The 19,329-nt window shown below is 46.6% G+C and overlaps 1 protein-coding gene across 2 annotated transcripts in view; it reads left to right on the forward strand.

Annotated features, from left to right (window-relative positions):
- The first annotated feature begins 6,338 nt into the window (after positions 1-6,338).
- ABTB2 (ankyrin repeat and BTB domain containing 2) overlaps positions 6,339-19,329 on the forward strand; it is a 108,831-nt gene continuing 95,840 nt past the window's right edge. Inside the window, exon 1 of one of the 2 annotated variants that reach the window (XM_066583514.1) lies at positions 6,339-7,532. In XM_066583514.1, coding sequence (XP_066439611.1) covers positions 6,671-7,532 — 862 coding nt within the window. In that variant the 5' untranslated portion in view covers positions 6,339-6,670. Of the gene's footprint in view, positions 7,533-13,837; positions 14,001-19,329 lie in introns of those variants that run through there. The other variant, XM_066583515.1, reaches the window with a different exon arrangement.

Genomic DNA, 19,329 nt, shown 5'->3' on the forward strand with positions numbered 1-19,329 from the left:
CTGAGAAACCTCGTCCACATGGCTGGCTAATCCCAAGATTAGCGGCCGCGGCAAATCCGCCCTGTGTGAATCCCGCCTTAATAGACCCCGTTAGGCTGCACTGAACCCCCTCTATTGGCTAGAGCCATGGCAAGCACAGCTTTTTCTCTGGAGGACCATAGAAGTCTATGGACGCTCGTTGCTCTCGCTGGACACCCTGTATTGCTGCTACACGGACAACAAGTGGCTCTCATTCATGTGACTTGGGGATTATTACACCCCCAGTGTAATGACCGTCATCAGTAATGTCACACGTTGTCACTTTACAGGCTGACAGTCATTTACAGGTATGAGTGACAAGGCAGGAGTCCGGCGGACTGTGGGGGGGCAGATCAGAAGGTCAGCTGCGTGCCAGAATGTATATATAGTATATATGATCTAGTGGGTGGTGATCGCCCCGGGTGTCTGCGGCTCCTGTTCCTGGCTGCTATGGTGATTTATTTTTTTTCTGTATGGCTTTATTACATTTTGCATTGATCTGCAGGGACGAGGCTGATCGGCATCAGGTCACAATGGCAAGAAGCACTTTCCTTCCTTCTCTGCTCTCCTCCTTTCCTTCTTTCTTTAGTTATTTCTTTCCTCGCTTTCTTTCCTTCTGTTCTTTTTCCTTGTTTGCTTTTTCTTTATTTATGAACTTAAAAATCAAACCTTAAGGATCCTGCAAACGTCTGCTGAGTTCTCTCAGAGAAGAGACGCTGTTCATAGTTTCTGACCCAATATTTGTCCCAGCGATGTCCAATAGGTTCAGGCTGGGACTCTGTGCAGCCGGTCCAATCATGGAGCATCCATATCCTCAAACCAACATAAAACAGAGTGTGTGACGAGGCGCGTCGTCTTGTTGGAAGTATGGCCGACCATTCCCAGAGTATTACCACATTGTCGGCAGCACATTATTGTCTAGACTATCAAGGTCCACCTCCGTGGTCATGGTTCTTGTCACTACAACCACGGACTGAGGCCATGCCACGTAACATCCCAGACCATAACGGAGCCTCCGTCATACTTAATTGTTGGCACAGCACACTCAGGCCGGCGGCGTTCCCCAGGATCCTCCACACCCAGGTACCTCCATCTGATGTGATTCATCACTCCATAGAACGTTCTTCCATTGCTGAACTGTCCGATGCCGACGCTCCTTGCACCATCGTAGATGGATTGCACTTTGTGACGGACGGCTTTTGTGCAGCAACATAACCCGTATATCCAATGCCGGCAGTTCCCGTCACAAATTATGGTGGCACCTCTGAGGGTCTACATCTCATGTAGCGTGGTTTAGGACACGTGACATGCTAATTAGACACCATCCAGTCTACCAATAGCGGGGGTCCAAATACTTTTGGTCTGATATTGTATTAGTTGCCAAAAGCAGAGGAGGATTTTGGCAAGGTCTTGTTTTTTCCCTTATTCTTTCACACCCCATTAAATGGTTATTCCCATTGGCAGGGTGGGCCATAGTATTCAGAAGAGTAGTGGTCTGACCTCCGGGACGCCTAGCAAAAGGGCCAGCGCCTGTGTGGCTTATTCCCTGCAGAGCAGCGCTCGCGGAGAAAGGAGCTGAGGTGTTCTGTGCGGGACAGGCGGCCAGGAGCGATGCTGGGCAGGGAAAACTGAAAGACCTACCGCAACAGAATAGGAGATTGGTGTCTGAGTGTTGGTGGCTCCAATCGCTGGGCCCCTGCCATCCTGAAAACTGTGCCCACCGTTTCATTCACTTCTATGGGAGAGGCGCAGATCGATGCCCTTATCGATCTCCCTCGGACTCGTAGAGGTGAAGGGAGCGGTCATCAGACATTCACACTACCCCTCCATTTAGCTATGGCGCCAGCAGTCGGACCACCAGCGATCAGACATTCCCTGGTCTGTGGTTGGGGGGTAAAGGTCCTCGGTGATAAAACCCCTTTAACCAGCACTCCATCAGTGTGAGGAGCAGCGAGGGTCCCGCAGGCCGGGGTATAAGGAGCCATATTACAGCACCTATAAGGATCCCAGGGCTTCTAGTGTAGCTCCAGATGCCCCCTGTTTGATGCCAGGGTGGTCCTGCAGGGACGCGTTGGCAGGAAGGATTGGGGGAGGTTCACATTAATTTGAATGCAGATTTTCCTGCCGCAGTGCGAAAATAAAAGTGATGTTTCTTCTTGACGCGGATTCTGTACTGAATCTGCACCAGGATCGCCGCACACAGACTGTCCAATAAAAAGGGCCGTATCTGCGTGTGAGCCCCGGCCGTATATCTGCAGCGCTGACGCCGGTCGGCTGCGGGTTTCTGCATCAGATTATTACGCCGTGTGAACGAACCCCTTGTAGAAGTAGGAAATACAATACAGAGGGGGAACTGAAGGGAAACTTTTTTCCGTGGGGGATGGGCTGCGGCTTTTACGTGACTTTTGTCCGCTAGCCTTTGTTTAGTTTAAAAATGAACATATTACATTGTGTGACCTGCAGGGGGCGCTCTTGTAGCTGCTGACTTTGGATGTAGGATTCTTTATGGAGATCAAGAACACGAAGTTCTTAACACTATACCTACTGGGGGACGAGTACTATGATACAAAAGCCGTCTGCTAATCCTGAAGTAAGAGGTTCTAACCGAGCGGCTGATAACAGGGAACAAGAGATTGTACTAATCTCCACGATTTTCATTAATAGTGAAATTAAGACAGATTTTAGTATTTAACTAGAAGGGTTTTCCTCCTCTGGATGTGAACAAGAATATTTCCATTCCGTGGCAGCAAGCAGAGATCTTGAAACGCCTAAATAACAACAGTATATAAGTGCAGAACTTTTCATGACACTTGAGGCCGGCTCGCACGAACGGTGAGGGTTCCGCAGCAGAAGACCTGCGATCGTTCGCAGAAAGTGATTGCTAATGATCGTGGATGTGAGCGGTTTTCTGCGCGGATGAACACTAGTCACAGGGATCGCTCTCCCTGCTCCAGCCGGCTTTTCCTTTGAAGTTGTGAGTGCTTCTCGTACACAATGTTAATTGCGTATGGGTGTTGGAACACTCCCATCCATTGACGTCAATGGGGCGGTCCGCACGGAATCTGCGCTAAAATAGAGCGTGTCACGATTTTTCTTTCGCTCTTCTTATACTTACCCGGCTCCCTGTTCCCTCGCTGTCACCCCTGGAAGTTGTCTGTGAGTGTGACTTTAGTCAGTGGGTGTGGCACACATATAATTCTCTATGGGAGTCGGGCGCACTGACCGAATAAAGGAGAGATGCTCATGGGATAAGCGCCGACTTCCAGGGGTGACGGCAAGGGAACAAGGAGCCGGGTAATTATAAGAAGTCACCCCCGTCTGCCATGTTTCTTGCCCTGTAATCAGCACAACATAGTTTATAGTACTTACTGGACGTGACGGGTTCCCTTTAATTCGCAGCCTCATCTAATACTGGACTTTCCGCTGTCTGCGAAAATGGAGGACATCTGCACAGACGTTGGATCTGCGCGCTGCTACGGATATTAAAGTACGCAATACGTCAATTTCTCTTGCAGGGGTGTATCTCCGTACAACCTCCAACTTGTATGGAGCACCCAGAGAAGTGTATGCACCCTTCGCTGTGGGCCTTCAATGAGCTCCAGCATTGGAAAGAAACAAGCTCATGCCTTGCTCCATCGGATGCTTCAGTAATACGGTACCAGACAAAGGCAACACGCCAGCATGGACAGCTTTAGCGACATAGTTGAACAAGGCACTGGCCACCAACTTGTAGGCAGGGCACCCGTTGGGACCATCACCCCCTCAGGTCCGCCTGGGCAGATGATCTTTCTCCTCCACGTGGCAGCATCTTGTGGAGCTACCTGACTCCTCCTTCTCCTGGCTCTGTCTCTTCCCCTTTGATGTCCCGAGGTATCACTCTTAGCCTATCGGCTCATCACAGCACAATCAGTTGCTTCTGCTACTGTATTTAGGTTGCGACCTTGATTCTGGTGCTGAATTTAGCTTATGAGCTTGGTTCTGATATTGTATCTATGTACTGAGTTTGGTTCTTGGGCTGTTTTTATGTACTGAAATTGGTTCTGGGACTGTATTTATGGTATGAGCTTGGTTTTTGCATTATAGTATGTACTCAGATTGGTTTGTGCTGTATTTATGTTATGAACTTGGTTCTGTGGCTGTATTTATGCTATGAGCTTGGTTCTAGTATTGTATCTAGTACTGAGGTTGGTTTGTGCTGTATTTATGCTATGAGCTTCGTTCTGGTATTGTATTTGTGTGTTGAGGTTTCTTTGTGCTGTATTTATGCTATGAGCTTGGTTCTAGTATTGTATCTAGTACTGGGGTTCATTTGTGCTGTATTTATGCTATGAGCTTCCTTCTGGTATTGTATCTAGTACTGAGGTTGGTTTGTACTGTATTTATGTTATTAGCTTTGTTCTGGTATTGTATCTAGTACTGAGGTTGGTGTGTGCTGTATTTATGTTATGAGCTTGGTTCTGGGGCTGTATTTATGCTATGAGCTTCGTTCTGGTATTGTATCTAGTACTGAGGTTGGTTTGTGCTGTATTTATGCTATGACCTTAGTTCTGGTATTGTATCTAGTACTGAGGTTGGTTTGTGCAGTATTTATGCTATGAGCTTCCTTCTGGTATTGTATCTAGTACTGAGGTTGGTTTGTACTGTATTTATGTTATGAGCTTGGTTCTGGGGCTGTATTTATGCTATGAGCTTGGTTCTAGTATTGTATCTAGTACTGAGGTTCGTTTGTGCTGTATTTATGCTATGACCTTGGTTCTGGTATTGTATCTAGTACTGAGGTTGGTGTGTACTGTATTTATGTTATGAGCTTGGTTCTGGGGCTGTATTTATGCTATGAGCTTGGTTCTGGTATTGTATCTAGTACTGAGGTTGGTTTGTGCAGTATTTATGCTATGAGCTTCCTTCTGGTATTGTACCTAGTACTGAGGTTGGTGTGTACTGTATTTATGTTATGAGCTTGGTTCTGGGGCTGTATTTATGCTATGAGCTTGGTTCTAGTATTGTATCTAGTACTGAGGTTGGTTTGTACTGTATTTATGTTATTAGCTTTGTTCTGGTATTGTATCTAGTACTGAGGTTGGTGTGTGCTGTATTTATGTTATGAGCTTGGTTCTGGGGCTGTATTTATGCTATGAGCTTCGTTCTGGTATTGTATCTAGTACTGAGGTTGGTTTGTGCTGTATTTATGCTATGAGCTTGGTTCTAGTATTGTATCTAGTACTGAGGTTGGTTTGTGCAGTATTTATGCTATGAGCTTCCTTCTGGTATTGTATCTAGTACTGAGGTTGGTGTGTGCTGTATTTATGTTATGAGCTTGGTTCTGGGGCTGTATTTATGCTATGAGCTTGGTTCTAGTATTGTATCTAGTACTGAGGTTGGTTTGTGCTGTATTTATGCTATGAGCTTGGTTCTGGTACCGCATTTATTTACAGAGCTGTTCTGGTGATTGTGTGCTGCTAGTTTTCCTCTTGCAGCTTTTTGTACAAGCAGAATACAGGCAGACTGCCTATCAGTGCAATATATGTAGTTTCTTGCTTATGGGTGGGGGGTGCAGACTATTATGTACAGGGTGCCATCTAACCTAAGGCTGGCACTGTATAACCATACATATAGTATGAAACTGGTGGATTCCATGCACCTTCATAAGACTCTGCTATGTGTATGATGTCTTACGCTCATGGAAGAGGATAGTAGATCCTGCTCCTAGGAGCTTACACTCTATTACGTTACCATGCGGATGAAATTGTGGAGATCGAAAACTCCTGAATAAGATTTTCTGAAGCGTCTGGACGGCATCTTTTTTTCTATTTAGCCTTTCTTGCCAAGCCGCAGAGTTGGGTGCAGATCTGGTTCTCCAGGTGGGAGGGGGGGTCTCCGGCTGGAATGTTCATGCTATGCACTGGGAGGTAAATGGATTCCTCGAACTACACGGATTGTAATCTGAGGTTCTGCAAGATCAAATAAATATGTCCTCACGAAAATGTGACTTTTCGCTTCTGGAAGATTGTTGGATTACAAGTTCACATCCTTGCAATCCATCTGTAATGCGTTTCGTTAGCGGGGGTCATCTGATAAGGAAAATCGCGAAGTTTTCGGTAAACTTTATAGCCATCCAGAACATTTCAGATTTGAAACAAAGGTATCTGATCCGCCTGAGGTCTGTGCAAAATCTGGGGCTTGGACTGCTTGGATTTAATTTCACTGCAGCTCCTCCCTTGGAGCTTCCTGATTGGCTGCAGCCCTGGAAAAATTAGCATATGGACTGATCACTGCGAGTCAGGCAGTTAGCTGGAAGAAGTTTGCAGAAAGCTTCTGCATCTGGAAGAAAGGAGCAGCTCAGTCCTGGTTGGGATCTTAGTTCCCCTTACTACGTGCAGAAGAAATCTGTCCTCCAGAAATCCTCTCCCCAATCCATATCACTCCAAGGAGACACCACTTGCGGTACATTTGTACTTTTTTTGAGCTCTTCCAGGAGTTTTGGATATTTTTGGAGTTTCTCGGGAACATGGCATGCAAAGCACAAGCCCTTCACCAGCAACTTCATCCCCGTGACATCCATCATGTAAGGTGTCACAATATGGAAAGCTTTCATTAAACTCAAGGATTGCTGCCGGTGCTTTTCTCTCCTTTTTGACTCCTAGCATCCGTACCTATGGCTGGAATATATGGCTCTACCCTTAAGACCTTGGAGGACCTTACATTGGACTCTGGATATGGGGCAGAAGACTCCTGCAGGTCTCTCAGCCTTTCATCCTCAAAATCCAACTCCCAACCCTTGGCATCCTCTCAACACCGCGGGAATTGGTGGTATTACTCGGGGTCTATGAATAGCCGAAATAGCAGCTGGGACACCATGAATACGGCTCTTACAGAAGACCCTGATGTGGTGGATATGTTCTCCAGGTGCCACCGACTGCCTGAGCTAGAGGATTTTCCATGGACGGATGAAGATATTGGAAAGTTGCTTAGAACAGGTAAAGGGGATGGGGGCGTTAAGTGGGAATTCTCACAAGATGCTGTAAGGAGAATGTCGGTTTTGCTGAGGAGGCCTCTCATAAGGATATCAAGAGAAGCCCAACGCTTAAGTGTTCTTCACGCCAAGTGCACACGTTATGAGATCCAAAGTGCCATGAAACTCATTCTAAGCTGGGCATTGTCCCAGAGTTGCACATTGGCCACGGTTCGGGCTTTGTCGCTTTATAGCATGAGTGCCGGTGATGGACTGCGGCAAGGGAAATCTGCTCGTTGTGGACTTTCCATGTCAGTGGGCCGGTTCTTCAGGTGGATGGTGGACACTAGAATATCGGTGCGGATTCATGAGTACGCAGCTATTTGCTTGACGGCTTGCATGGAGAACTTACTGGAAGAAATAAGAAACCGGGTTCTAGCGAGTCAAGGGACGGATGGGGCAGAGATATCTCTTGAAGCCCTGGAATTGGCGATCAACAATGACGCTGAACTATGGGGAGTCCTGCAGCCCTACGAACACTTAATCTGTGGGAAGAATGCCAATGGTAAGATGCAATCTAACTCTTTAACTATTCATCAACCAGTATGTGTATGGTGCCAAAACAGCGGTAGTGGGGCTTGCAATTGAGATTTCCATATCTCGAGCATGGTCAGGCCATCTATGGCAAATGACTTGGGAAGTCACTAGGTAGACTTCTTTCTATTTATGACCACTGGTGTTGGGATGGAGTGGAGCACCTTTGCATTTGTGGAGCCAGTGATTGACAACTACAAGTTTATGTTCTGCACACAGACACTTTTACAAGCTGTGTCTGCTGAAGGGAGATGTTTGGATAGCAGTGGGGAATGTGTACATGGAGAGGTGGAGATATGTCGCTCATAGTGCAAGCTCTACAACAGCGTCTTATTCAATTCATCTTCTAAGAATGGACAATTCTTGTATTAGGACACCCATTTCAGTCCTAAGTACCCTAGATTGACTGGATACAAGGATGACAGAACATGTGGTTATCTGTAGTAGAGGACAGTGTAGCCAATATCGATCACAGGACCTTTTACATCAGCCAATAATCGTTAACGGATGTTCTTGGAACGCTCTTCTGCCCAATTGTTGGCCCATGTGAAGTTGCACCCATCAGCTGACGAACAAGTAAATGCTTGTTTGTTGACTGATTGCATCTTCTATGCAGCTCAAAAAAATCATTATTGGTTGAACATCTCCCCATGTGTGAACAGTAGAAGACATCAGTGATTCTTTATGATCGATCCCATGATCGATCATTTGCCCCGCATAGGATTAAGGTTGGGTAGATGAGCACAGATGTTGTTGATTGGCACTTGTCTACCAGAGCAAATTGCTGCTTGTAAAAAAATACTCATTACATGTACCAATGATTGGGCACAAACGTTCATGTCCGAATGTTGGCCCATGTTTGTGAAGTGGAAAAAACCATCAATGTCGGCTACACATCTTCCCGGGATGTGCCGCCGACAACAATGATTCTCTATGGGGGACGATAAATCCCATGTTTAGTTATTTATCCCATGTAGAACCTAAACCAGTCCAGGTACACGTTACACGGACCGATTCAGGATCATTGTAAAGGCTAAGTAACTGAGCGCTCATGTTGTTGATGGCCACTTGCCTAACAGAGCAAATCACTGCATGTATTTGTAGGAACGCTGGTTTGTCCAATTGCCAGCGTGAAGCTTCACCCGATCAGCCGATGAATGAGTAAACCGTTCTTCATCAGCTGATTGCATCTTTTGTGCATTCGGAAAAGTCGATGTTGTTGAGGGCACATCTCCCCGTGTGAACGGAGGATGTGCTGTGGACAGTAATGATTCTCTATGGGGAGGGCTCCGTCACATCAGGGTTGCCCTCAAGTACCAGTGTCCACATGTGGTTCAGATCTGAATATATCATCTTGGGTGACTAGAAGCATCACACATCTGAGGTGTTTGAGTCCCCCGCTGAATATATTTCAGAGGAAGGCTCTTAGATCGAAGTTGATTAACAATTCTGCTGCAAATCAAGTAACGTTACCTCCTATGGGGTAAACAACCGATAACGCTCCAGCATCTTAAATCTTCAGTCAATGATCTGCAGCCAAGGATTATATCTCAAGGGAATCTACTGTGTAGCCACCAGTAATGATTTCACAAGAAGCTATAGGGTGGTCAGATGTGTTGACCACAGAAAATCAGTTCTTTTCATAAACCTGCCCACTCAGGGCACTCTCGGATCTGAGATGATATCCATAGGATACCCTTGTGTGGAGCAGCAGAAATGCTGTCCTAAGCTCTCGCTCATGACCTGAAGGTTTTGGGTTCAATCCCTGCGTGGTTCAGGTAGCCGGCTCAATGTTGACTCAGCCTTCCATCCTTCCGAGGTTGGTAAAATGAGGGGGTTAAAGTGATGATTGGGGAAGGCAATGACAAACCATCCCGCAATATCGCAATGTGACATCACCATAGTAGTCAGTCATGCCTTGAAGCTCTGATAGAAATGGATTCCACCTCTGCACCTATCTCCAAAACAAGCGTCCTCAGCTCTGTTCGGTGAGAGGTAGCTGTGTATAACCCTTTCCCATAGTCATATGCATGCATGGCTACACCTCTCCATTTATTCTCTGCCCGAATTTGGTGGCCTGCGGAACTGAATGGGCTTTTCATGCAATTCATGAAGCAGCCGGTCCTCCATAGTGGCTGAAGTTCTAGTCAACTGTCTTTGTTCTGGCTAATAGATGGGGATTCAGAACTCAAAACTTCATTCTACTACTAGCGATTCCTTAAAGTGACACTTTGGTTCTGGGGACGAAAGTTGTCCAGGGCTGAAGAAGGGTGAGGTGGGGGGTATATTACTTGGTGCCCTGCTTTTCTGCAATCAATCTGCTTCTTGTTAGTTACCACGTATTCCATGCACAAAACCCACGCGGGTGAGAGCGGCCTTAGAATATTGATGCACTACCAGTGCTTAGTGTGCATTGGGTGGTCCAAAAATCGCTGCGGCCATCTTGGAAGAATGAGAAGGAACCCCCAGAACAAGGAGATTAGTGGCAGAATGGGAAGAAAGTAGGGCAACAAGTAATATAACTCCCACCTCCCCCTTGGTCGCTGGACAAATTTTGCCCTGGGATCAGAGGATCACATTAGTATGATATGTGGAAATTGAGGTTCCTAAAACAGATCACCCATTTAGCCATGCAATCGATAGATGAGCCAAATGCGTCTCACTGCAACTTTGACACAATACTAAAAAGACCAGAGCTGCCCTCCAGCAGAAACCAATATGCATCCTATGCCACCATATACATCCTATGCCACCATATACATCCTATGCCACCATATACATCCTATGCCACCATATACATCCTATGCCACCATATACATCCTATGCCACCTGAACCATCTTGCAACATTTTCATTGACTTCTAATGGACTTCCGCTCTGGAGACACGTCGTCAAACGCTTCATATTGCGCAGCCCTCTTGACGTCGGCGTTGGTACAAGCCGCTGTGTGGTTTCAGTCCATCATCTCCAAGTGGCTCTTAGGAGTCTTCAATAATCACCTCCAGCCTGCCAATCACAAATAATAAATGATGTGTCTGGCGTTACCCCGTACACAAATGAGGGTGATAATAGAGTGGAATTAATAATCAGCAGCCTTGCATCTTATTACAGACCGCCCCCCCCTCGCCCCGCGCCAATAAATGTTACTATCTCCGTCCCCAGACGCAACGAATACGTTTGAATATTGATGTATGCAAATAGCGAGGCCCGATCAGGACAGAGGTGACAGGGGAGACATTTCAGAAGCAGACGGGGGCATTGTGTGCATGACATATGGGGACCGCAGGGTCTCCTCTCACCCTGCCAGCGCCACTCTGCCCTTTGTATGCCCAACGGTTTGCATATGTTAACTGCGGAGTGTAAGAAGGAAGCCGCTGGCACCACGGAGCAAGTCAGTCGGGTTCATATTTCCTTCCTTATTTTGGAGTCTCGTCTTGTTCTAGAGTGGCCACAACCTCTAGTATTTGTCAGCCACGATGGGAGGGCCGGGAACTATTATACCATATGTAGTCAAAAAAACGGATCTGGCGCGTATATCAGTACCGGTGTCCTATACTGAAATAACAGCAATGTACTTGAATAGGAAGGCATGAATGCGCTACATGATGGCACGGCGAACGGCTCCTGGGGGCCCCGGAACATGGATTTCAAGTTTGCATTCTGGCCCCTGTAAAAGACAATTGCAAAGTTAAAGAGTAACATATGAGGAGCCGAAATCCGCTTTCCCCGTCCCTGTAAGTCTAGAGGCACCGCTGCTATGACTGAAGTAAGGAAAGCGGACTGGAAGCGGCTCCTTCTGCTATGATGGCGCCGATCATGCAAGAAGTCATCCACCGGAGATTCGGGTACCGATCTGCATTGAGTCCCTTGAATGAACACCGGTCCAACAAGGCGATTGCGCCAAACTCCAACCCACGTGTTCATGCTGAAATTTGCATTGTCTGCTGATTGGGTTGTGCTCTTACTAGTAATTTGCATTACATCTGCACTAAATTGGCGCTTCGCCATTCACTAACACGGATCCACAATGATGGCGTCGGCCCTGGACTGCACTGTCGGACGGATGCAAGTATCATACCGTAGCAGAAGGGGCCACTTCTAGTCGCCCCCCACCCCCTCGCCTTAGAGCCATTTTAGGGAATTGCATGAAGAACAGTTCTCCACCGTACGGCTATTGTCAGAGTTCCTGGCTGTAGCTGTGCGGATCTTCTCATCACTTCTGCAGACTTGTCGTAGTGTTGTGAGTTGTCGGATAGCGTTGATTCTCCTCGTCTGTAGGACAATGCAACGTTGAGAGTTCAAAGAATAACCATAGAGGAGACAAGTTCGGGCAAGATTCCCCGTCTTTATTAGGACTCCCCTATGAGCGTTCCCGGGAGGCTGCATGTCAATGGCTGTCCTACACCTGTCTAAACAGACCTTACATGGTACTCGGCATGCTTTGTGTGTTTAGTCGCAGCTTATTTATATTGGGCATCATCGGAACTCCACTTCACAAGATACAATGTAGCGTCGAGACTTACGGTACGCCAAGCTCCTCGGTGACGTCACCGGAGTCCATTGTCCACTATTGCTGAAAGCAGAGGGTCTCAATTGGCCACTAAAAAGTTCATTGGAATCTCCGACTCTTATGACCTTTGAACTGCATCCTAGGGGGCTTCTGTGTTCTGTACTGGTCCTTACGCTCTCCTGACGAAGTGTCCGGTCACAAAATTAGTTGTTTTTTGTTTTATCCTTCCCTGCCGTCCCTTCAATCCACTCATTCCGTGTCCCGTTGTTGGCCATCCAAGATGGCTGACGCAATCTTTGGACTACCTAATCTACACAGAGCATTGCTAGTGTTAGACTACTAATACACTATCCCTGTTCTCTGATTGGCCACTGGTGATCATGTGAACAGCTGTCCCGCAGTCCCGGGTGGCAGGAGGCACGACTCGCCATCTCCCCCACCTCTACAGTGCAGCTACTGAGGTACAGTGGATAAAGGAGCTGCAATGACATCACAGTCACATGACCATTGCAGGTCCTTCACTATGTACCCAATCAGCAGTCTGCAGTGCTGGTAGAGCACCACATGTGGGGCAGAGAAGGGGAGTAATACTAGCAGAGGAGGGATGATTAGGTGGGGAGCTCAACCTACTACAACTCCCAGCATACCATCGGTCTGCAACTGTAAGGGCATGCTTGGAGTTAGGGTTCTATCAAACTGTAGGTCCTCCATGCCTTGACAGTTCCAGACATGCTGGAAGTTGTAGTTTTACCATAATCTTGTGAGACTATAAGGCCGATGTATTTTGGCCTCCATTTTACGTCTCTAATATGGAAGTGCGTCTCGGCCTGACCAATGGTCTCCTGACCCAGAGCATTGTACGTTCCTATGGTGCTCGGAGTCCAGGTCAGAAGACGCGCAGTCAGGCCGAGACGCACTTCCGTATCATGGCCAAAAACAGAGGCCAAAACACAACAGTGAGTCACCAGGGTTAGGCTAAGACCACTCTGTCCAGCTGGCCATAATGGGCAATTGCAGCATGGCTCTCCCTTTGATGTCAATGGGAGCGAAGCCTGGCGTCCGCTCTTTCTTCCCTATCCGCTGATGACAACGTCTGGCTCGCTGCAATAGACATAAGGCAAGCAATTGGCTGATGGACAGGAGACCTGAGTGGCGCACCCATTTCCGTCAACTACGAATGACCTATCCAGATCACTGGTCAACATTTATAACAAGCCCAGACAACCCCTTTACAGTCTCCCTGCTTGAGGGTAGTCTAATAGTACGTTCTCTGCTCCCCTGCAGTGCCTCCGCAGGGAAAATGAAGCATTACACGTTACCCATTGAAATCAATGGGCTGTCGTGAAATCTATGAGCGTCCTGATACCTCCAGAGCATGGGAAACCTTTACTAGCCGCTCTCCACGGTAATGAAGGAACATCCTGAATGGGGGACCCCCTATAATAACTCATATTACCCTAATAGGGTGTTTGATAATCGGGTTTTCTAAATCAGATGACCCCTGTAAGCTATATCATAGTATATTCTCATTGGATTGCTGACTCCATTGCGCCCCTTGCAGGACCCTCATGGCAGCCCGACACATTGTAACACTTTCCCTGGTTGTGTTCTCTCTCCTCCTGTTAATTGTTTACATCATCACAGTCGCGGCTCCAATTGCCGGTTATGGCGAGTCTTCACTCCAGATGTTTAAAACCCCAGCAGGGCGTTGACTGAGCGGCTTCCAAAACCCTACTTGAAATATATGAAAGCAATTAGTCGTTTTTTGGGTACAGACGGAGTTTGGAGCGAGACTCAAACACAAAGCCGCACTCCGGTCACTGCGATCCGGCGGACCGAGAGCCATAAAAGACTGGTGGGAAATGATCACTGAAGTACGAAACTGCTGCAACTGACGGCGAAACCCCAGCGAGAACCGACTTCATTTACGGTAGACTGCTGCAAAATATAGCATTTTTTTTTTTTTGCTATTTTTGTACCCATTTAATTTCAAGCTTTTATTATTTTTCTGACTCGCATTATTTATTCCTTTTTAATTTAACCCCTTCCAGGCGCCGCCTTCTTTAAATAGCTTTTTTTTTTTTTCCATTGACATCGCCGTATGAAGGTTTGCTTTTTATGGGACGAGTTGTCTTTCTCAATGGTACTATTTAACCCCTTAAAGACTCAGCCCTTTTTGTAATCATTTTCGGTTTTTCCTCTGCGGGTTGTTTTTTGCAGGACGGGTTGTATTTTTCAACGTTACTACCGTGTTTCTCCGGAAATAAGACAGTGTCTTATATAAATTTTTGTTCAAAAAGGTTTAACTTTTTTACATGTATAGCTGCCTGGACACTATTTAAATTGACTTTTTAAATTAACTGTTAGCAGGGCTTAAATTTTGGAGTAGGGCTTATATTTCAAGTATCCTCAAAAAGCCTGAAAAATCATTTTGCATCCTCAAAAATTTTGGAAATTCATGCTATGTCTTATTTGCAGGGTATGTCTTATTTTCAAGGAAACAGGGTATTTAATCTACCATGTAATGCACTGAAAACTTTTTAAAAATTCCAAGTGAAGAGAAATAGAAAAAAAGCGCAATTCTGCCATCTTTGAAGGAGGTGTCTTGTTACTACAGTGTACATGCTGCAGCAAAAATGACATGACCCCTTTAACCCCTTAAGGACGCGGCCTATTTTGGGCTTAAGGACGCAACGATTTTTGGCATTTTTATTTTTATTACATTATTTTAATCTTCTTTTAACACTTTTTATGTCCCTGTGAGGGACTTACAGCATACCAGCTCTGATCGATATGATAAAGCATTGCAGGACTTCTGTCCTGCAATGCCTTATCGCTTGTATTAGCGATCATCGGCAATGGCAAAGCAGGTTGCCGGTATATGGTGTCCTGTTGCCATGGCATCCCATGGGGCTCTCTGCGATTTTATCGTGAGAGTTCGATGATGTCACAGAGGGAGTGTGCTCCTTCTGTGAACCCATCACATGCTGTGATCTACATAGATCGCGGCAGGAAAGGGGTTCACAGCAGGGGTCACTGTCCCAATGCACCCCCGCTGTCACTATCAGTGACAGCCAGCTCCCACTGCTGGATAGCGCGGGATCTCTTCTAATCTTGCACTATGCTCAGGATGTAAATGTACATCCTGTTGAGTTAAGTACCCTTCTGCCAGGACGTATAGGATTTACATCCTGTAGTTTCTATTGGTACCGTTTTGGAATACATACAACTTTTTGATCGCTTTTTATTAGACTTTTTTCTTTGAGATGAGGTGACCAAAAAAGGCGTAATTCTGACGTTGTGTCCGGAACATCACCCCTTGATCTCATTCTGGAGGGAGGGGGGGGCAGCGTTAGGTCATTTACATACTAATATATAAAGGATTAGCGGCCAGGATCAGAGTTACCTGCAATCCCGCCCACTGCGGCCAGGATCAGAGTTATCTCCAATCCCACCCACTGCGGCCAGGATCAGAGTTATCTCCAATCCCGCCCACTACGGCCAGGATCAGAGTTATCTGCAATCCCGCCCACTGCGGTCAGCTGTGTTTTACGCTGTGGATGTTGGTGCAGGGCCAGATCAAAATCCACGTATAAGGGCGGCTTCACACGGACGTATTTTCTCGCGCAACATGCAGAGAATAGAATCCATTGCTTTACATGGGTTCATTCCCGCTCCCTTTTTTTGTGAGCACATTGCGGGTGTGTGGAAAAAAATATAGCATACTTTTTTTTTTTGCATTTGTGCATCCAAGGTCCTCATAGAAGTCTATGGGAGGTGCGTGCACCATGCATATAAATTAGGGCGTGTTCGTCTGCTGCGCCCAAATCACCATGCCCTACGTGCACAAAAAGGACACTAAAATGCACTGAAACGCGCAAAAATATACTTCGTTCATAGTGCAAATACGTTGCGCTGAAGCGGCCGCATACAGCCTCAATAGATGTGCTGCGGATTTAAAATCCACACTGCACGTCATTTTGGGCACATTTTGGGTCCATCTGCTGTACATGTGTGTAACTGACTGCACACCGGTCCATTAACATCAATGGGGTTATTCACACGTGCCATGTTTGTTACATGAAGTGATGGTCCGTATAAAGATAATGGCAGCCCGTCCTTCGCTGGTCCGTCCGCACGCACCACAATCGCCTATTCAAGTCAATGAGAGCGCAGAATACACCCGATGCTTCGCAGTGTACTCCGTCCTCTACTGATCACTGCACCGCAATCCTAGAACAGAAATTGGGCCGCCACTTTTTTGCGCGCATGTGCAGAAAATAAAAAGAGATGACGGACGGACATAAACACACACACATGCCCTGCATACGGCTGTCATACACACATACTGAAATTGGTCTGTTTTTCATTACCTGAAATTGCACACGTAATGCCTAGCGATGTTATATGCATATAGGGGGAAAGGGGCTTGTTATTTGTACAGCGACAACTTATTCAGCAGCGCTTTCAGGTAATTTATTTATTACCCCCCACTGGGCACCTCAGAAAGATGGAAGGCTGAGTCAACCTTGAGCCAGCTACCTGAACCAAGTGGGGATTCAACCTGCAACCTTCAGGTCGTGAGCGAGCGCTTAGGACTGCATACTCCTGCCTTAACACTCGAGGCCCCTGAAATATAGAAATGCATTTAAATTGGTCCAAACTACACTTACCCGCCCGCTGCTGTCGAGATCCAGTGATGCAGCCCCGCTGTGGTCCCGGTGTTTGTTGTGACAGCTGCTGCCTGTGAAAGTGCAGTGGTCAGAGTCTATAATGTCACATTCCCGAACTCCTGGCATCATGGCGCTCAGGATTTGAGCGCCTATGTGAGGAGAACAAGTAGTTAGGCTGTAGCCACTCATGGGCTGCAGAGGCCACTTGACTTCAAGTGCCAGCAGCTGCCACAAGAAACACCGGGACCACAGCGAGGCTACAGTGATGGATCCTGGTAGCTCTGGTTATAATTTTACACAGCCAACCCTATTAAAGGGATGTTTTCCGGTAACTAGACAACTCCTTTCCTAAGGATAGGCCCAGTCAAGGGATAAAAAGGGAATTATGAATGGGTTATGTAATTTTGGATTGGGGAACCAAAGTGATAATTTGTAAATATGGAACCATAGCGAAATCCAGAATGAACGAAAGTCAAACTTCTAGGTCTTCTCCAAAGTTCTGATAACCATTTGGTGGAAGGAAAGTGGCAACCACTCAGCCCTATTGGAACCTCCCAGCGACAAAGAAAAATACTTTCATCCGGAGGGACCCGTCACTCTTGAGCCACGGCGTGACTCCAATTTTTAGCGCCGTTATGGACCTAAATAAAACGCCGCTAACTTATAGAAAATGATACGTTGGCCTCCAGATTATCCGGGAGACCCCGATGATTGTTGACTTGGTGACAATGTTCCTCTCAGTCCATGATGAATGGATGACATAATTAGTCCTTTCTCAATGTTTTTCGTATTTTTGACCACATGTTTATGAAAACTCGCCACAAGCCACCGGCTGCGGTCAGTCCCCTTTCCCTTTTTAGTGATTCAATCATCTGACTCTTTGTGTGAGTGATTTTATTTTCTACATCTGGTTCCCAGCAAAGTTTCTGCCCGAGGCCACAGAAAAGCCTGAGTCAGACGGAGATGACCTCATTATCCTTCGTGTCCCGTTTTGGATTAGAACCCAAAGGAATCTCAGCCAGGACTGCAGGTCCCGGAGATGTACAGATCACGCAAACAATGCGACCATAAATGAGATAGTATAGGCACTTTCAAACTTTTTCTTAATATTTCCTTAACTTAAAGGGGTTTTCTAGGCAGTGCCCGCTGTCAGTGCCGGGATACGCTGGGCAGAAGCCGCTGCTCCGACCTCTGTGCAGTGGCCGGCCCTTGTAACTGCAGGCGCAACTCTGATTGAAATCAATGGGAACTGCGCCTGCAGTTACAAGCACCGGCCACTACACAGAGGTCGGAGCAGTGGCTTCTGTTACGACCCTGGTGTGCCCTAGCGCTGCCTGGAAAACCCCTTTAAATATTTGTTTTTGGATTCTCATTTATGGAAAGATCATTTGAAGAAATCGTTGTACGGAATATTGGGATATGAATATTAAATTCCTTAGTGGGTTTATTGACCTTTGTAAACTCTCATACATAATAACCAACTAAGGTGACTATTGCCAGGAACAAAGATCACGAATATTATTGCAACTAACAGGTTGCCGCAACACACAGATTGCAAAAAATCCAAAAAACGTGGATTTCTTGAGATCCGCATGATTTCCATTAGTTTTGGAGATATCAGGTCCTTCTGCTCCACAAGAGGTTTCTGACCTCCCTGAGTTCGTCTTAGGTCACCTGCGTTAAAGTTTAACAGTCAAACTCTTAATTTACGGCTGTAGTTGGAGTGGGTTGTGCCCAATGGTGGCACCAAGAAGCTTGGAGCAAGAAGCAGGAGTCCCTAAGGGGCTCGTCTACCCTCTTTACCAGCCAGAGTGAGGGAGGTGAGCAGATTTTCTGTTATTTTTCTAATACAGACTCAGCAAAGTTTTGATAAAGCGGTAATCTGGGGAAATATATTTTAAGTCTCGTTCCGGGGTGATTCACAACCGAGTTCCAGTTGGCTGTTACAGAGGATCTGTATTGGTGGTATTGCACTGAAAGTCCAGTACCTGTATATCGTGTTTCTCCAAAACCTTACCCGGTAACCAGGGTTTAAATCTACATCCTCTTTTACCCATGTAATGGGTTTCTCCCAAGTCCTTACCTTGTCACCAGTAATAAAGTCTCTTGCAGCTCTGTATCACATCATTGTTGTTGGGTAGAAGGAACGAGGAGGCAGAAGTCTTTCCAATGCTCATATCCAAAAGAAGCATCTATCTAGTTGAGGAGGCCATGCCCGTAGGGATAATCCTGCGCCCAGCAGTCTCCCGTCAGGGAATATCTCTAGCTCCTTACTCCACAGCATGGCTGCGCAGACTCAGGGAAGTATCCTCAGCACAGACACTGCAGAATAACTGTAAATACACAAAGGAGTATCCCAGCTCCTCACACTGCAGAATAGCTGCACAGACACAAAGGAGCATCCCAGCTCCTCACATTGCACCATAGCTGCACAGATTAACTACTCTGTCTTCTTCCTGCTCAGTGAGCTGCTCCTTCTTCCCTCCTCACTTTAAAGTCACAGTAGGCGGGGACTGTTCGGGATATTTAAATGCCACTGTCAGAACTGACAATGGAATTTCCGAGTTCTCTGCTCCATATACAGCA

This window comes from Eleutherodactylus coqui, chromosome 11 (assembly GCF_035609145.1).
Source record: "Eleutherodactylus coqui strain aEleCoq1 chromosome 11, aEleCoq1.hap1, whole genome shotgun sequence".
Lineage (NCBI taxonomy): Eukaryota > Metazoa > Chordata > Amphibia > Anura > Eleutherodactylidae > Eleutherodactylus > Eleutherodactylus coqui.